Here is a 16,969-nt window from a genome sequence, read left to right as displayed (position 1 = left end):
ATGCAGATCTTCAGGTTCCACATAGTTAACAAGCATGATTACATTTATATTATTTTAAAATTTGATGTATTGCCAAATTTGGAAAAAAAAAAAAAAGTCTAGGCAATTAAAAAAAGTAAATGAAATCCAGAAAATGAACCACATATCAATACAGGAAAGAATACATCTACACAAGAACTCAAATCAAGGGCAACATTAAAAAAAAAACAACAACATTCATTTAGAAACTAAGCATTCTGTTATCTCTTTACTCACACTGTTTTGAATGAATCAGTTTAACCATGATTCTTTGAATGTGTCCAAAGGTGAAATTAGATCTTACCTGCTAATTTCCTTTCATTCAGTGCTTCCAGACCAGTCTCAACTATTTGGTTATGCTTGCCTGCCAGCAGGTGGAGACTGAGAACCAAGTTGTGACACCAGTATGTAGTATTCTGTGCTGGCTAGTTCAGACAGTAGTTCTTAAAGCAGTGTAGATATGTAGATAATTTCCTATGTTTGCTGTTGAGCTTCTCCCAGTGTTGGAGGAAAATCAGCTCCGAATCATGGCAAATTGCCCTGCAGACTATTTACAGCTTTATTTCTGACAATATGTACACCAGTGATAAAGGGTATGTTCTGGACAGGTCTGGGGGACTCATGGAAAGAAAATTAGCAGGTAATATGCAATCTCACCTGCCTTATCCCTCCAGACCAATCTCGACAGCAGTACCATTCAAGAGTGGGAACGAGCAACCCCTGCAGTGCTGAAGGCTGCGTCCTGTCTCTCTTGGACATCCAACTTATTTTTTACAAAAGAATGTAAGGACATCTAAGAGGCTGCCCTACACATCTCCTGCTGGGGAGTCGACTTGTGCTCTGTCTATGAGGAAGTCTGGCTGTGAGCTGAATGTGTTTTGAGGACAACAGAAACTGGCCTACCTTCAAAAATGTGTGCCAAGGCAATTGCTTTTCTTAGCAATAGTAGCTTTGGATGCTGCTTCATCTTATCCAGGCCTGCCAAACATGAACAGCCTAAATTCACCAGTTTTGGACAATACTAACCAAGGCTGTACTGATTATTCATATTTGATTCAGCCCCAAATACATTATTCGTATTTGGCCGAATAGTGATTTAAAATTGAATACAAATAATCCAGGGTTCTGTTGTGCTAAATCCTACTGAAATAAACACGATCTCTGATATCATGTTGCTTTTTTTATTATTTGTTATGTTAAAGCTCAATGCCCATTATTTATATTTTGCCAAATAATAAAATATGATATTTGGTACAGCTCTAAATTCAACTCACATCCAACTTATGCTGAACTCTCCGTTCTCCAATTGCTTGAAAACTGGCAAAGAAACTAACTGGTTCAGATGAAACAGATACCACCTTGGGAAGGAATGATGGCACTAGCCAGAGAACCACCTTCTCAGAAAAGACCAGAACGGTTCCTAACCGGAAAAGGCTTGCAATTTGTTGAACAAATTGCCACACACACAAAAAAAGTGTTTTAAAAAGGAAGATCCTTCAATGTAGAATCTACCTATCTGATTCAAATGGAGTACAAGACAGATAACATCAAACTTAAATCCCAGAGAGAAACAATCGGATGCTTAGGAGATCTATGCAATTTTGCTCCTTTAAAGAAGCATAAGACATCTGATGTATCCCCAAGGAACACTCCCAAACCAAACCTCTCAGTAACAAGTAACTGCCAACTGCACTCTAACAGAGGTGCCAGAGCCAACAAGCCCATTCTGTAGGAACTCCACAACCAAAGTCTTGAGAGGCAAATGCTGTTGATCTTCACACTAAGCCTCGAAGATTCCTCATACCCCGACAAATGTTAAGGTGGTGGAAGTCTTCCTAGATGGTGGAAGTCTTCCTAGACTGCAACAAGGATGCCATGAATCTAGCAAATCATCTTCTCTCGCGCAGTCTAGCCCTTTCAATAGTCAAGCCATAAGACAAAATGGAGACACACCCTATATCAACACTGGTTCCTGAACTAACAGAGGACCCCTGAAAAGTTATGAAAGATGGGGATACTCCAGTAACCTCAGACCATGGTCTTCTTGGTCAATCCAGCACTACCAACACTATCGGGTCTGAAAAAAACCTTTTGAATGACTCTTCCTAGCAGGCCCCACAGAGAAAATGCACAGAGCCGACCCAATATGGACCACAGTTGAACCAAGGCATCTATGCCTGTAGGGTACTGTATAGCTGAACTTCTTTGTGCGCATGAGGCCTGTACCAAGCCAAAGGCTTCTATTAAAAGTGCTATGGACTTGTTACATAATAGTTTCTGCCATGCAGAAGTGTGAAAGGTCACAAATGGTCTGTTTGCATCTTTACACTGTATCAGTGAGGATTCTTGCTTGAAGACAGACTATTTAAGAGGACTAGCCATGAAAGACAACATGGCATTATTGTACAACACTGTCCCTCTAATTTGAAAACACGGTATCTTATATACCCACGAGGGGTGTATCTCCTGAATGGTCCTGTAAGCCTCCACATTCTCCAATGCAGCCAATCAAGATGACTTTTACAAAATGTGGACAACAGCATGACTGACTGAAATGCACTATCTACTTTGTAGGGAGAGAAACTGCATGCTTCTGCATTAAACATTTCTGCTTGCCTTGCGCCTTTGGCATATTGCCATAGTTTTTCTTACAGGCTTTTTGCCAAGCACATTCATTAGAGGGCAAAAGGCATATTTATTTTGAACTGTCAACTTTGGTAGGCAACTTGAAACTCTCAGATCTTACTGAGAAGTGCCTTTTCCTACTGCTCTACCCTTTGTTTCTGCTCACTTCCAGGAGCTGGAATAAACAGTGCTTCATCATTCCTAAAACAAGACTTAGAGCTGATCATTCCTGGAATTACAGGGTGGAAGGCTGGTATACTTATTTTAACAATGGGGACAGTTAGGAATTTTTATTGCTCTATGAAATATGTGGTCAGGCCGAGTCAGTACTACTTATTTTTATCTAAGACAATTATTAGTGATTAAATTTGTAATGGTACCAACTGCTAGAAACTTATTGCTACAAATAAACTGTCAGCTACACATTCTTGCAGATGTAGTCCTTGTGAGCATAAAAAGCCTAAGGGGCAAGGATAGGTGTGTATGAACCCCTAGAAGTAAATATTTACCCCTGTATTCTCACATGCCCTCTGAGTGCCTTTCCCTTCTGTGAAAGAAGAAATCTTAAAGCTTTAGCATTTTGAAATACTGAAATGAGATCTAGAATAGAGCATCCCGTTGCACAATGGTGTTGAAGGCCTTCTCCGAGAGGCTTTACTTGCCCAAATCCAGGACATTTCTGCTCGAACATTCTCTACTCCTGCTTTGTGTGTCACCCACAAGGCTAGAAAATGGTTCTCCACCCAACACAGCAACAAACTGATCTCTTCCACTACCTTCTGGCTCTTGGTCCTTCCTTGACTGGCATATGCCACCCACTGCCTTGTCTAGAAGAGGGGGAAGGGAAGGGAAAGGGAAATGGGACTTGATATACCGCCTTTCTGAGGTTTTTGCAACTACATTCAAAGCGGTGTGGAGGAGTGGCCTAGTGGTTAGGGTGGTGGACTTTGGTCCTGGGGAACTGAGTTCGATTCCCACTTCAGGCACAGGCAGCTCCTTGTGACTCTGGGCAAGTCACTTAACCCTCCACTGCCCCAGGTACAAATAAGTACCTGTATATGTAAGCCACATTGAGCCTGCCATGAGTGGGAAAGCACGGGGTACAAATGTAACAAAAAAAAATATTCAGGGACTTATTTTGTACCAGGGGCAATGGAGGGTTAAATGACTTGCCCAGAGTCACAAGGAGCTGCAGTAGGAATTGAACTCAGTTCCCCAGGATCAAAGTCCAGTGCATTAACGACTAGGCTACTCCTCCTATGTTGTAGTTGAAACTACAACATAGGCAGTCTTATGACTCTCGCTTCCAGGCAGTTGATGGACCAAGAGCTTTCTACTATCAACCACTATCCTGGGCAACTTGTCCTTGACAGTGAGCTTCCCAACTTAAAACGGCTCACATTGGTCTCTACTGAGATTCACCGAAGTCTTCCAAACTGCATGCCTCTTGAGAGATTGATGCTGCACAAGCTATAGTTTGCCCCCTTTGTGTCTAGTTGCAAGTTAAAAACCCTAGAATTCTTTTTAAGCTTCTGGTCTGTTCTTTGTCACTGTAACATCTCTCTCCACATTTCTGCACTGAATAGATGCAGACTTAATAAACGAAGTGTAGCTTTTGACATCTAATCACAAATGTATTTAGCCAAGTAAAAAAATATCACTTACAGCTTTGCTAGTTAACCTCACACCTCAGAAATAATTTTGACAAGCTCTCAATGGGTTGACACACACACTACATACTTACCCCATACCGGCTTGTTAACATCTGGTTTACTGTTGCATCTACAGCAGCCAATTTTACTTTTCCTTTGGTTTGTTCTTTAACCTCTGTAGCAGCTGCTGCCCATTCTGGCTCTAGACTACAAAACAATTTGAAAAAAAAAAAATTTGCATTTTTTCCCAAACAAAACAGAAAAAAAATGCAGGTATTTTTACACTAGTTGAATCTATTGGCATTCAGTTTTAAACTTTCCTTTCTATCCACAGGAATTTATAATCAAATCTGAAATCACTATAATTGTTTTTGACATTCTAACATAAGTTACAGGAGATCTTATCACCAGAGGCAATGTTCAGAACTATTTACGCAAAAAAAGTAAGCTGAACACATCCAATATTTTTGTATTTCACTGTTCAGTTCTGGAAAGCTTTATGCCTATTTGTTTACTTTACTTCATGCTCCAATTCTTATGGTATCCCTAATTTATTACTATCCTACTAAATTGACTAATATATCATTTTTAACCTCTTTTTCAATAATAAACTTCACATATACTTTGTTCAACTATTCAATTTGCATATTTTATCATTCAACTTTTTCAAACAATAAATACAATCAATACCAATACAAAAAATATACAGAAAACACAAACTCCAAAAAATACCAAACAATTTCCGACATTGTCCTCTTTATTAGATTGATTAAATCAGTTGTAGTATAAATCCTTCCGTTTTTTTGCACAATTAGGTTAAACAGTTAACCATAATAATAAGTCATTCCAAAGTCCTTCTGTGCAAGAACCATGTAGCATAAATTAAAGATTTCACTTGTAGCTTGAATGTGCTCATTTGTTTGATCAGCCTAAAGAAAATGTTGCAGATTTTTTTTCAAACCTGCCCTCACATTGACATGAGTGAACGTTTATTTGTTACATTTGTACCCCACATTTTCCCACCTATTTACAGGCTCAATGTGGCTTACATAGTACCGTGGGGCACAGTCATATCTAGTATGCTCTAATGGGCTTACTTGAGCCCAGATTGGAGATGCTATGGAAGAGACCTGAAACTATGAACAGTGGGAACAGCTACCAGCAGGGGCGGCTTTACCATTAGGCCGAGGTAGGGGCCTCAGGCGGCACTCTTCACGAAGTGGCACTGCTCCTTTCCACCCCCCCCCCCCCCCACCTTCCCCATACTGGCTGTGATCTGGCTTCTATCCCCTTCCCTGAGTTTACCTTCTTTTGTTTTTCAAAAGGCGACAGCAATTCTCATACACTGCCCTGCCGCCAGCACCAGCTTCTTTTCTGTACAGCAGCTGCCTCTCTGATGTAACTTCTTGTTTCCTCGGAGGATGGCCGCAGTACCGAGAAGCCAGTACTGGCAGCAGGGCAGCATACAGGAAACACTGCTGCCACCAACTTTTGGAAAACAAAAAAGAAAAGAAAAGGGGAGAGATAGAGAGGGAGGGAGAGTGTGAAGGGAGAGAATATGGACTTGGGGGTGCTGGGGAGGGGGGGGGGGGGGTGCCATCTCATACCTCAGGCAGCAGATTGCTTTGGGTGCTCCTGGCTATCCGCTCTTGATGCGCCATTGACTTCAGAAGCCCACCCCTTTTGCCTCCTTCAAGCTTGAGAGCTGCCACAGTATGTGGTCGTGTGCCTGAAGGGGCGTGAGTTTAGTCATGCCCCTTTGGAGAAACAGGCGTGTTCAGGATTTTTGTATTATTGAAGGCTCACATGAAGTATCTATTGACTTAAAAATATTGCTATTTTCCACCTTCCCCTTTTCCTGCTTCCTTTTGATTAGTGATCTGCTGAGATTACATAAATCTTTTGCATGTTTATCTTAGGTACCAGATTGTCTCTTCTGGCACTATGCAGTTTGTGTCATATAACATATGAGAAGAGACTTGGAAGTCTGCATATGTATACTCTAGAAAAAAGGAAGGATAGGGGTAATATGTTACAGATATTCAGGAAGGATATTTAAATATTTGAAAGGTATTAAACATACAAGCAACCTTTTCCAGAGACAGGAAAGTAGTAGAACTAGAGGACATGGATTGCGGTTACAGGGGGGATTGACTTAACAGTAACATTAAGAATTACATTTACACAGGGAGGGTAAGGGTGGTAGATGCCTGGAATGCCTTCCCCACAGGAGGCAGTGGAGATGAAACCAGTAACAGAATTCACACATCCACAGGATAAACACAAAGAATTCCTATACAGAAAGAGAATGGAAGCAAAACGAACTTAGTGGTGCTTAGATGGCAGCTCCAGTAATTGAGAAATAAGGCCAGGCCTCTATGCTCCGTGCCCCCAAAATGGCAAGGGCAGATGAAGATCAAGTGTGCATATTTATATATCATCACACTATATGCCATGAGTATCTTGTTGGGCAGACTGGTTGGACTGTGCATAATATTACTATGTTACTACGTGAACGTGTCGACTGAAGAGCACATTGCAGCCTTGTAAATTTACCCATGGTGGCTCAAGTGAGCTACCAAAGCAGCCACAGCTGGAACATATCGAACCATGACATAACCCTTTAGAAACAGCTCAGCCCGGGTATAAAGTGAAGGAAATGTAGTCCACTAGCTAATTAGAAGATTTATTTTTTTATTATTTATTTTTGTTACATTTGTACCCCGCGCTTTCCCACTCATGGCAGGCTCAATGCGGCTTACATGGGGCAATGGAGGGTTAAGTGACTTGCCCAGAGTCACAAGGAGCTGCCTGTGCCTGAAGTGGGAATTGAACTCAGTTCCTCAGTTCCCCAGGACCAAAGTCCGCCACCCTAACCACTAGGCCACTCCTCCACTCCATGTGTACACCAATGGCCCATTTAGGTCAAAAGAAACAAAAGCTGGGTAGAATTTCTACGTGCTTTAGCCTGCTCCAGATAGGCCAAGGCTCTTTTGCAGTGTAAAGTGTGCAGTGTGCAGTGCGCGTTCACCTTTATGTGCATGAGGTCTAGGGTAAAATGCTGGTAGAACAACTGACTTGTTAAGATGGAATTTCAACACTACCTTAGAGTTATCAATAGAAATCAAACAAAATAAAACATGGAAAAGAAAATAAGATGATACCTTTTTTATTGGACATAACTTAATACATTTCTTGATTAGCTTTCGAAGGTTGCCCTTCTTCGTCAGATCGGAAATAAGCAAATGTGCTAGCTGACAGTGTATATAAGTGAAAACATTCAAGCATTACTATGACAGTCTGACAGGGTGGGACGATGGGGGTGGGTAGGAGGTATGCATGGGGAAATCAAAGCATTTCATTGATATTCTAACAGGATGGGTGTGGATAGGTGAGGGGAGGGGAGGGTGATCAACAGAGAAATACAGCTTTATGGTTTATAATGGGCTAGGAACCCATTGATATGCTTTGATGTCCCCATGCATACCTCCTACCCACCCCCATCCTCCCACCCTGTCAGACTGTCATAGTAATGCTTGATTGTTTTCACTTATATACACTGTCAGCTAGCACATTTGCTTACTTCCAATCCGACGAAGAAGGGCAACCTTCGAAAGCTAATCAAGAAATGTATTAAGTTATGTCCAATAAAAAAGGTATCATCTTATTTTCTTTTCCATGTTTTATTTTGTTTGATTTCTATTGATAACCTTAAGAGTGGACTAACACGGCCACCACACTCATCTACTTAACACTACCTTAGAAAATAACCTAGATGTGTGCACAAGACCACTCAATTGTTGAAAAACTTCATGTAAGGTGGATCAGATACTAGGGACTGGAACTCACTGACCCTGTGAGCTGAAGCGACTGCCTCCAAAAATAGGACCATCCAGTCAGGTACTTCAGGTGACAGGTATCAAGTGACTCAAAAGGAGCTTTCATCAGCTGAGTTAAGATGATATTGAGATCCCATGACATGGGAGGCTTCACTAGAAGCAAGCCCCACATGAAGAGAACAGTTAAAAAGGCCGAGCAATGATTTACCTTACATTCATATGTCTGTTTTAGATATCTCTGTTAGCAGTATACATGCTTTTCATCTGACCGACAAGGCATCATTTTGCATCAGAGACTACTGGGTATGTTTCTCTTTCCTGCAACATATTATATGTCCATCCTTTTGGTTGATAGTTTCGTTTTATTCCTTTCCAGTAGATTTCTTAATATTTATTGGTCACTAATGTTTTTACATTTACATGTTACCTTTTTTATATTTGTCTCAAGGGTTATATGCATATTGTGAAAGATCCCACCGGCCTCTCGGGGTCCGGAGGATCTTGCCTGCCTGGGACCGGCTGTTACGCCCACAGGATTCCTGTTCCAACCTTGTAGTCCACAGGGCAGGCTTAAAGAAATCAAACTCAAAAAAGTAAAAATCAACAAGTTCCTTTTATTTTCAGGGATTCACAGTCCAGCAAGTTCAAAAGAAATACAGCAGCCCTTCAAAACAGTCTTCTCCTGTTTTCCTCTCAGGGCACACGTACGGCAGGGGTAAAAAGCAAAAAGGAAACAACTCAATCCCCGCAGTTTTTGGAACCAGGGGGAGTCACCTTAAACAGTCCCAACAGCCCGGCTCTCCTGTTCACCACCTCCCCCCCCCCCCCCCCCTTTGGGAGGGAGGTGAGCATCCGGTCGCAGTCCACAGCTTCAAAAAAAAAAAAAAACTCTGCAACTTGCTCCCTCCCGGCTTTGGAAAACAGTTCAAACAAACACTTCTTCGTGCCTTAGCACCCAGTTTCCTCTAGTCTGGGAGCAGGTCACTTCGGGGGAGGGAACACTCCCCTCCTCCACACACTAGCACTCCTTTACAAACAGTTCAAACACAGACTGAACTCTTGTTGGGGAAAGGAAAAGACCCCACCCTTTCTGGGCCACTCTATCAATGCACTGACCCTGCTCCCGCATGACCCTTTCTCTTTCCCCTTACAACCCAGCTGCCATACCACGAGTTCACCTGCTTTTTTCCTAAGGAATGAGACCAGGCTGTGAGGTCCATCTGCTCCTCTGGGTTCTCCTCTCTCTCCTCAGCCTCTTGCCATTCCATGGGTTCCTCGTCCCATCCACTTTTCAGCTGTTCCTGGTTCACTTGATTACCCTCCAGGGGCCCCTCCCTTGCCAGAGTTCTCCCCTGTGGCCTGCTGGGGAAGGTAATCTCTGTACCAGGGCTTGCGGCAGGGCTGTTGGGTGATGTAGTCTTTTTCTCTCCTCCATTTTTCAGGGGGCATTACCCTTTCTCTTCTCTCTCTCTGGGGAAGTAGTAAAGGCAAGGCTCTGTTCTGTCTCCTTCTGTTCTTGAGCCTCCTCACTTCTTCCCCTTCTACTTCCATCTGCTCCACCCCTTCACAATATGTTTTGAAATATTTTTGAGTTATTTGGGTACATGTACTTTATGTATATGATATGTTCATGTATTTTATAGACCCCTGACGCAGGCCTTCACAGACGAAACACGTCACGTGTTGGGTCATTTGTGCAGTTTTAAATAAAGACCTTGTTCAGGAAGAAACTCATTGAGAAAGGACTTTTATTGGATCCACTGTTTGTTTGCTTATCTTCTATACAACAAGTGCCCTACTGCACCAAGCTGAACTCTAATACAGTTGGTCTTGATATCTGATACTTACAAAGTGTAGAAGGCATTCAGGCAGTTTATGTGTAGGACAGCCAACAGGATCTTGGGCCTTGCCCTCACTCCAGATCGTCCACTGAAATCCATATGATGATCTAGTGGAATCTCTTCTGAAGCTATGCAGCAGGTTGAGGGAATCCACCATTATCTTCTCAAAATATAAGCTGTGAGGGCTTTGAAATGGAGCCAGAATTTAATAATGATATCCTGTCTTGAGTGATGAGAATTTAAAAATACTCCAGTCTTTACATATACTGGAGGAAAGTTCCAGAAGTGGGATCCAAATCCGTCTCAGTCAATAAGGTGTGATCAGAATCATGGATTCTCTGGTCCTGTCTGACTTTCAGAAGAGTTTTCGCTATGATAGGCTTTGGAGGATATGCACACAGAAGGCCCTCTCCCCAGTGAAGGAAAAAAAAGCATATAAGACAAGTTTACCATTTGACCCTAGTCTAGAACAGAACTCAGGGACGTTCTTGTTGAAATGAGTTGCAAAAAGATCCATCAAGGGTGTGCCCCATTCGCAAAAGAATCTTCTGGGCTACGCCCCTGTCCAGAGACCCAACTTACCCTGTCTGCCAGACACTTCTCTTTCCCTGCCAGGTATATGGCTGAGTGATATCCCTTATGACATGGCCCACTTCCACATCCTGACTACTTTCTAACACAAAAGGTATGAACCTGTCCCGTCCCTGCTCGATGATGCAGTACATTTCAACCTAATTGTCTGTTTGAATAAGAATTATTTGATTTGTTAACTGATCTCAAAGTTGTTGTTTTTTAGACTGTTCCATACTGCCCTTAGCTCCAAGAAATTTTTCCTGAGCAGTCCATAGACCCTGAATGTGTAACTCATTTACATGAGCTCCCCATCTCAGGCTAGATACAACCGTCATTAATATCTCTTGAATTTGTGAAATTTGGAAGGATATACCTTTGGCCAGATTGGATGGAACCATTCATCCCAATACTGGCTCCTTGAAAGAAGTGATGATGGAAACCACGTCCTGAAGGTCTCTCTGGCCCATGACCATTGAGAAGACAAGTTCCACTGAGCTTGCCTCAAACTGAGGCACACCATGAGAGTCAGAGAGTGGGGGCCATGTAGCCCAGCATTTTCAATATCTGCTGAGCTGATAACTGCTGACACTGCAATGCTAGACAGACCTCTACAGTCTGCGTCCCACAAATGGCAAGAGAGATGAAGATTCAGCAACTCCGATACTGTATATCATTTTACCATCATATGCTGATAGTGAGGGTGGTATAGTGCTCAAGGGAGAGGGAAAGACAACTTAAAATAACAAATTAAATACTGTTAGCAATAATTTGGTTATAACATATATTATCCCAAAACCAAAACTCCATCATAACTGACCAACCAGTGTTAAAGCATGAATGACTAATCTGCAGAGTGGCAGGGGCAGGTTTAGTCTTATAGGCAGACTGGTTGGACTGTGCAGGTCTGTCATCATTTACTTCTGTGACTAATGAAATCAGAGTTTCGATCTGTTGCAGAAGAAACGTATAAGCCCAAACTGTATCTAGGAAAGCTCCTAAACTTCAATCGTTGTGATTGCCTGAGCTGCAACTTGGGATAGTTTATGACAAACCCTAGAAGTGCAAGCAGCCAAATTGTTCAGCACATTAATGCTTTTTCCCCTTCCTCTGATGTGCTTTTGACCAGCCAATTGTCTAGGTAGGGAAACACATGTACTTCCAAGTCTGCACAGAGATGCTATGATGACTGCTAAGCACTTGTGAACAATTTTTGGTACTGATGAAAGGGAACAATCAATTAAACATTTCTTTAAGAACCATCTCCCAAGTTGGCTTTATCTGTTGGTCAGCCTCTATTTCTGTTGGTACTGATGAAAGGCCATAATGTCATTATATAATACAGGAAGTTCAACTGAGATACAGTAGAACTTTGTTATAAGGGACCTGGATATAAGGGGCACTGATACAGCAGACTAAAATTTTAGTCCCTCCAATGTATTTCAGTTCGGTTATAGCGGACTTCCGGTTACAAGAAACCTTCCTACACAGGGCCGAGGCTTCATTGTACCATGTGTATAAGAGACAGACACTGCGATAGAACTAAGAGTGAACTGTCGGCTTGTTTTAATGTCCAACAAACGTAAAAACAGCAGCGGTGAATTTGGAAATGAAAATCGCTATAATAAATTACATTGAAAATGGGCAAAAACAGTTAGTCAGTCATACATTCCAGACCAAATCTTGGAAAAAAAACAAACAATAAATTGGACATGACAGGACGAGGCAAGCTAAAACATGCATATGAAGTATTAGTTAAAACATGCGTATGAACGCTAAAATGCTACCAACAGAGTACACATTCAACAAAAAGGCTTGGATGACTTCAGATATTTTCACCAATTGGCTACTAAACTGAACAAACGATTTATAGCACAGAAATGGCGTGTACTGATTGTTGTGGACAACTGCCCTGCGTATCTAAAGGTAAAGAATATCGATGCTGTAACACTAGCAGTTCTGCCACCGAATGCTATGTCATGCTTACAACCATGTGATATTGGACTAATAAAGAACCTCAAGGTGAAGTACAGGCGATTGGTGGCGAAGCAACTGAGAGTGCTGAAAACAAAACTAAGTCTAAAATCAATATTCGATACAATGCAAATGCTGCATTCAGCTTGAAACTCCCTTACCCAGCAGATGATTGCAAACTGTTTCAGTAAAGCTTATTTTCATTAGTCTGAGTGCCACTTACAATGCGCCAAAAACTGAACATTTTAGTAGTGCAGAAGCTGTTGACAATGAAGTGCAGTACAGAAGCTGTTGACAATCGGAGGAACTAGATAAAAATCTGGTTACAGATATCCAAAAGTTGGGAAAGAAAAGAGATGCTGTTGCTGGGAGATTTCAACCTGCTGGATGCGGATTGGAAAGTTCCAATTGCGGAATCAGAAAAGAAGTAGAGAGATCGTGGATGCTTTTCAACATGCTCTGCTCAGACAAATGGTGACAGAACCAACGAAGGAAGGAGCGATGTTGGATCTGGTGCTCACAAATGGGTGCCCACTTGGGCAGCAGTGACCATCAAACAGTTTGGTTTGATATAACAACTGAAGTGGAGGGCAGCCACTCAAAACTCAAAGTCCTAGATTTCTAACATGCTGACTTTAGTAAAATGGGGGAATTCCTGAAGAAAGAGCTGATGGGCTGGGAGGACATATGAGAAGTGGCAAGGAAGTGGTCCAGGCTGAAATCTATAAATATGGCTACAAATCTTTATGTAAGGAGAGTAAATAAAAGCAAGAGAAAAAGGAAACCGATATGGTTCTCTCTAAGCAAGTGGCTGAGAAAATAAAGGCTCAACAGTTGGCATTCATGAAATACAGAAAAACTCAAGAAGAGGAACACAGAGAGGAATACCGGATGAAACTGAAAGAAGCCAAGAGAGATATACATCTGGCAAAAGCGGAAGAACAAATGGCTAGAAATGTAAGGAGGGGCAACACATGTTTTTCAGGCATATTAGTGAAAGGAGGAAGACTAAAAATGGAATTGTGAGACAAAGATGCTGCAAACCGCTATGTGGAAAATGATGAAGAAAAAGCAAGTGTGCTATACAAATACTTCTGTTTTCATAGAAGAAAATCCCGGAGAAGGACCACGATTGACTGGCAAAAGTACATATGAGAATGGAGCGGATATAGCATCGTTCATAGAACAGTGTGTTTATAAACAACTTGAAAATCTAAAGGTGGACAAAGCCTTGGGACCAGACGGGATCCATCCCAGGATACTGAAGGAGCTCAGACAAGTTCTGGCGGGTCCTCAAAGATTTGTTTAATAAATCCTTGGCGACAGGGGAGGTTCCGTGGGATTGGAGAAGAGCAGATGTGGCCCCTCTTCACAAAAGCGGTGACACAGAAGCAGCTGGAAACTACAGGCCGGTAAGCCCCACTTCAGTTATTGGAAAAGTAATGGAAGTATTGCTGAAGGAAAGGATAGTGAATTTCCTGGAAGCCAATAAGTTGAAAGATCCAAGACAACCTCCTATGAGAAACCATGTCAAAGGCTTTGCTGAAATCTAAGTAGATTACATCTATCGCACATACTTGATTCAGTTCTTTGGTCACCCAGTCAAAGAATTCAATGAGATTCGTTTGGCACGATTTACCTTTGGTAAAACTATGTTCTTGAATAAACTTGACAGGTTTAAGATAGGACCCAAAGTGATGAACTAGATTAGGAACTGGTTGATGGGCAGACGCCAGAGGGTGGTGGTTAATGGAATTCACTCAGAGGAGGGAAAGGTGAGTAGTAGAGTGCCTCAAGGATCAGTGCTGGGGCTGATTCTGGTCAGTATACAGTGGTGGAAATAAGTATTTGATCCCTTGCTGATTTTGTAAGTTTGCCCACTGACAAAGACATGAGCAGCCCATAATTGAAGGGTAGGTTATTGGTAACAGTGAGAGATAGCACATCACAAATTAAATCCGGAAAATCACATTGTGGAAAGTATATGAATTTATTTGCATTCTGCAGAGGGAAATAAGTATTTGATCCCCCACCAACCAGTAAGAGATCTGGCCCCTACAGACCAGGTAGATGCTCCAAATCAACTCGTTACCTGCATGACAGACAGCTGTCGGCAATGGTCACCTGTATGAAAGACACCTGTCCACAGACTCAGTGAATCAGTCAGACTCTAACCTCTACAAAATGGCCAAGAGCAAGGAGCTGTCTAAGGATGTCAGGGACAAGATCATACACCTGCACAAGGCTGGAATGGGCTACAAAACCATCAGTAAGACGCTGGGCGAGAAGGAGACAACTGTTGGTGCCATAGTAAGAAAATGGAAGAAGTACAAAATGACTGTCAATCGACAAAGATCTGGGGCTCCACGCAAAATCTCACCTCGTGGGGTATCCTTGATCAGGAGGAAGGTTAGAAATCAGCCTACAACTACAAGGGGGGAACTTGTCAATGATCTCAAGGCAGCTGGGACCACTGTCACCACGAAAACCATTGGTAACACATTACGACATAACGGATTGCAATCCTGCAGTGCCCGCAAGGTCCCCCTGCTCCGGAAGGCACATGTGACGGCCCGTCTGAAGTTTGCCAGTGAACACCTGGATGATGCCGAGAGTGATTGGGAGAAGGTGCTGTGGTCAGATGAGACAAAAATTGAGCTCTTTGGCATGAACTCAACTCGCCGTGTTTGGAGGAAGAGAAATGCTGCCTATGACCCAAAGAACACCGTCCCCACTGTCAAGCATGGAGGTGGAAATGTTATGTTTTGGGGGTGTTTCTCTGCTAAGGGCACAGGACTACTTCACCGCATCAATGGGAGAATGGATGGGGCCATGTACCGTACAATTCTGAGTGACAACCTCCTTCCCTCCGCCAGGGCCTTAAAAATGGGTCGTGGCTGGGTCTTCCAGCACGACAATGACCCAAAACATACAGCCAAGGCAACAAAGGAGTGGCTCAGGAAGAAGCACATTAGGGTCATGGAGTGGCCTAGCCAGTCACCAGACCTTAATCCCATTGAAAACTTATGGAGGGAGCTGAAGCTGCGAGTTGCCAAGCGACAGCCCAGAACTCTTAATGATTTAGAGATGATCTGCAAAGAGGAGTGGACCAAAATTCCTCCTGACATGTGTGCAAACCTCATCATCAACTACAGAAGACGTCTGACCGCTGTGCTTGCCAACAAGGGTTTTGCCACCAAGTATTAGGTCTTGTTTGCCAGAGGGATTAAATACTTATTTCCCTCTGCAGAATGCAAATAAATTCATATACTTTCCACAATGTGATTTTCCGGATTTAATTTGTGATGTGCTATCTCTCACTGTTACCAATAACCTACCCTTCAATTATGGGCTGCTCATGTCTTTGTCAGTGGGCAAACTTACAAAATCAGCAAGGGATCAAATACTTATTTCCACCACTGTATTTGTGAGTGACACTGCAGAAGGGATAGAAGGTAAAGTTTTCCTTTTTTATGGATGATACCATTGTAACAGAGTAGACACCCCGGAGGGAGTGTAAAACATGAAAAAGAAATCTACAGAAGCTAGAAGAATGGTCTAATATTTGGCAATTAAAGTTCAATGCAAATAACTAAAAAAAAAAAAAAAAATGAACTTAGGGAGTAGAAATCCACAGGAGACATATGTGTCAGGCAGTGAGAGTCTGATATGCACAGACAGGGAGATGGATCTTGGGGTGATAGTATCCGAGGATCTGAAGATGACAAAATAGTGTGACAAGGCAGTGGCCATAGACAGAAGGATGCTAGGCTGTATAGAGAGATGTATAAACAACAGAAGAATGGAGGTGTTGATGCACCTATATAAGTCATTGGTGAGGCCCCACCTGGACTATGGGAAAATTAGGTTCTTACTGTGATAATTTTCTTTCCTTTAGTCATAGCAGATGCAGCCATTACAGATGGGTTGTGTCCATCAACCAGCAGAGGGAGATAGAGAGCACACTATTTTCTGTGCCTCATACCAGCTTGCTCCACTGCCTCTCTTCAGTATTTGAAGCTTCCAAAGCAGTATGGCAAACCGCAATGGGAATAATATAAGCTTTCCTCACAGCGAACGATGGCCCTACAACAAAGGGCATTAACTCAGAATGGAGGGAATAAACTCATCCTCCAAAACATGAAACTGGAGGGAATTAAGTCATCCTCCTTTAATTGAACAAGAATCCTGAAGACTGTTTTCCGACTTTCTCCCAAGGACGGAATCTCCAGGAAACACGAACAGAACCTGAAATAGATTTACAGCAGATAGCATCAGAAAGGAAGGGATCATGGCTGCATCTGCTATGACTAAAGGAAAGAAAATTATCACGGTAAGAACCTAATTTTCCCTTCCTTGTCATCAAGCAGATGCAGCCATTACAGATGGGATGTATCAAAGCAATCCCTAGATAGGGTGGGACCAAGCCACACCACGCGCCAGCACTTGC

General features: G+C 42.4%; 1 protein-coding gene across 1 annotated transcript in view; it reads right to left on the bottom strand.

The window, feature by feature from the left end:
• PDIA6 (protein disulfide isomerase family A member 6) overlaps positions 1 to 16,969 on the bottom strand; it is a 121,294-nt gene that overhangs the window by 38,775 nt on the left and 65,550 nt on the right. Inside the window, 1 exon segment of the mRNA XM_030198863.1 lies at positions 4,388 to 4,502. Coding sequence (XP_030054723.1) covers positions 4,388 to 4,502 — 115 coding nt within the window.

The sequence above is a fragment of the Microcaecilia unicolor genome, chromosome 3 (assembly GCF_901765095.1).
Source record: "Microcaecilia unicolor chromosome 3, aMicUni1.1, whole genome shotgun sequence".
In the NCBI taxonomy this organism is placed as follows: Eukaryota; Metazoa; Chordata; class Amphibia; order Gymnophiona; family Siphonopidae; genus Microcaecilia; species Microcaecilia unicolor.
This window is presented reverse-complemented; position numbering and strand designations above follow the sequence as displayed.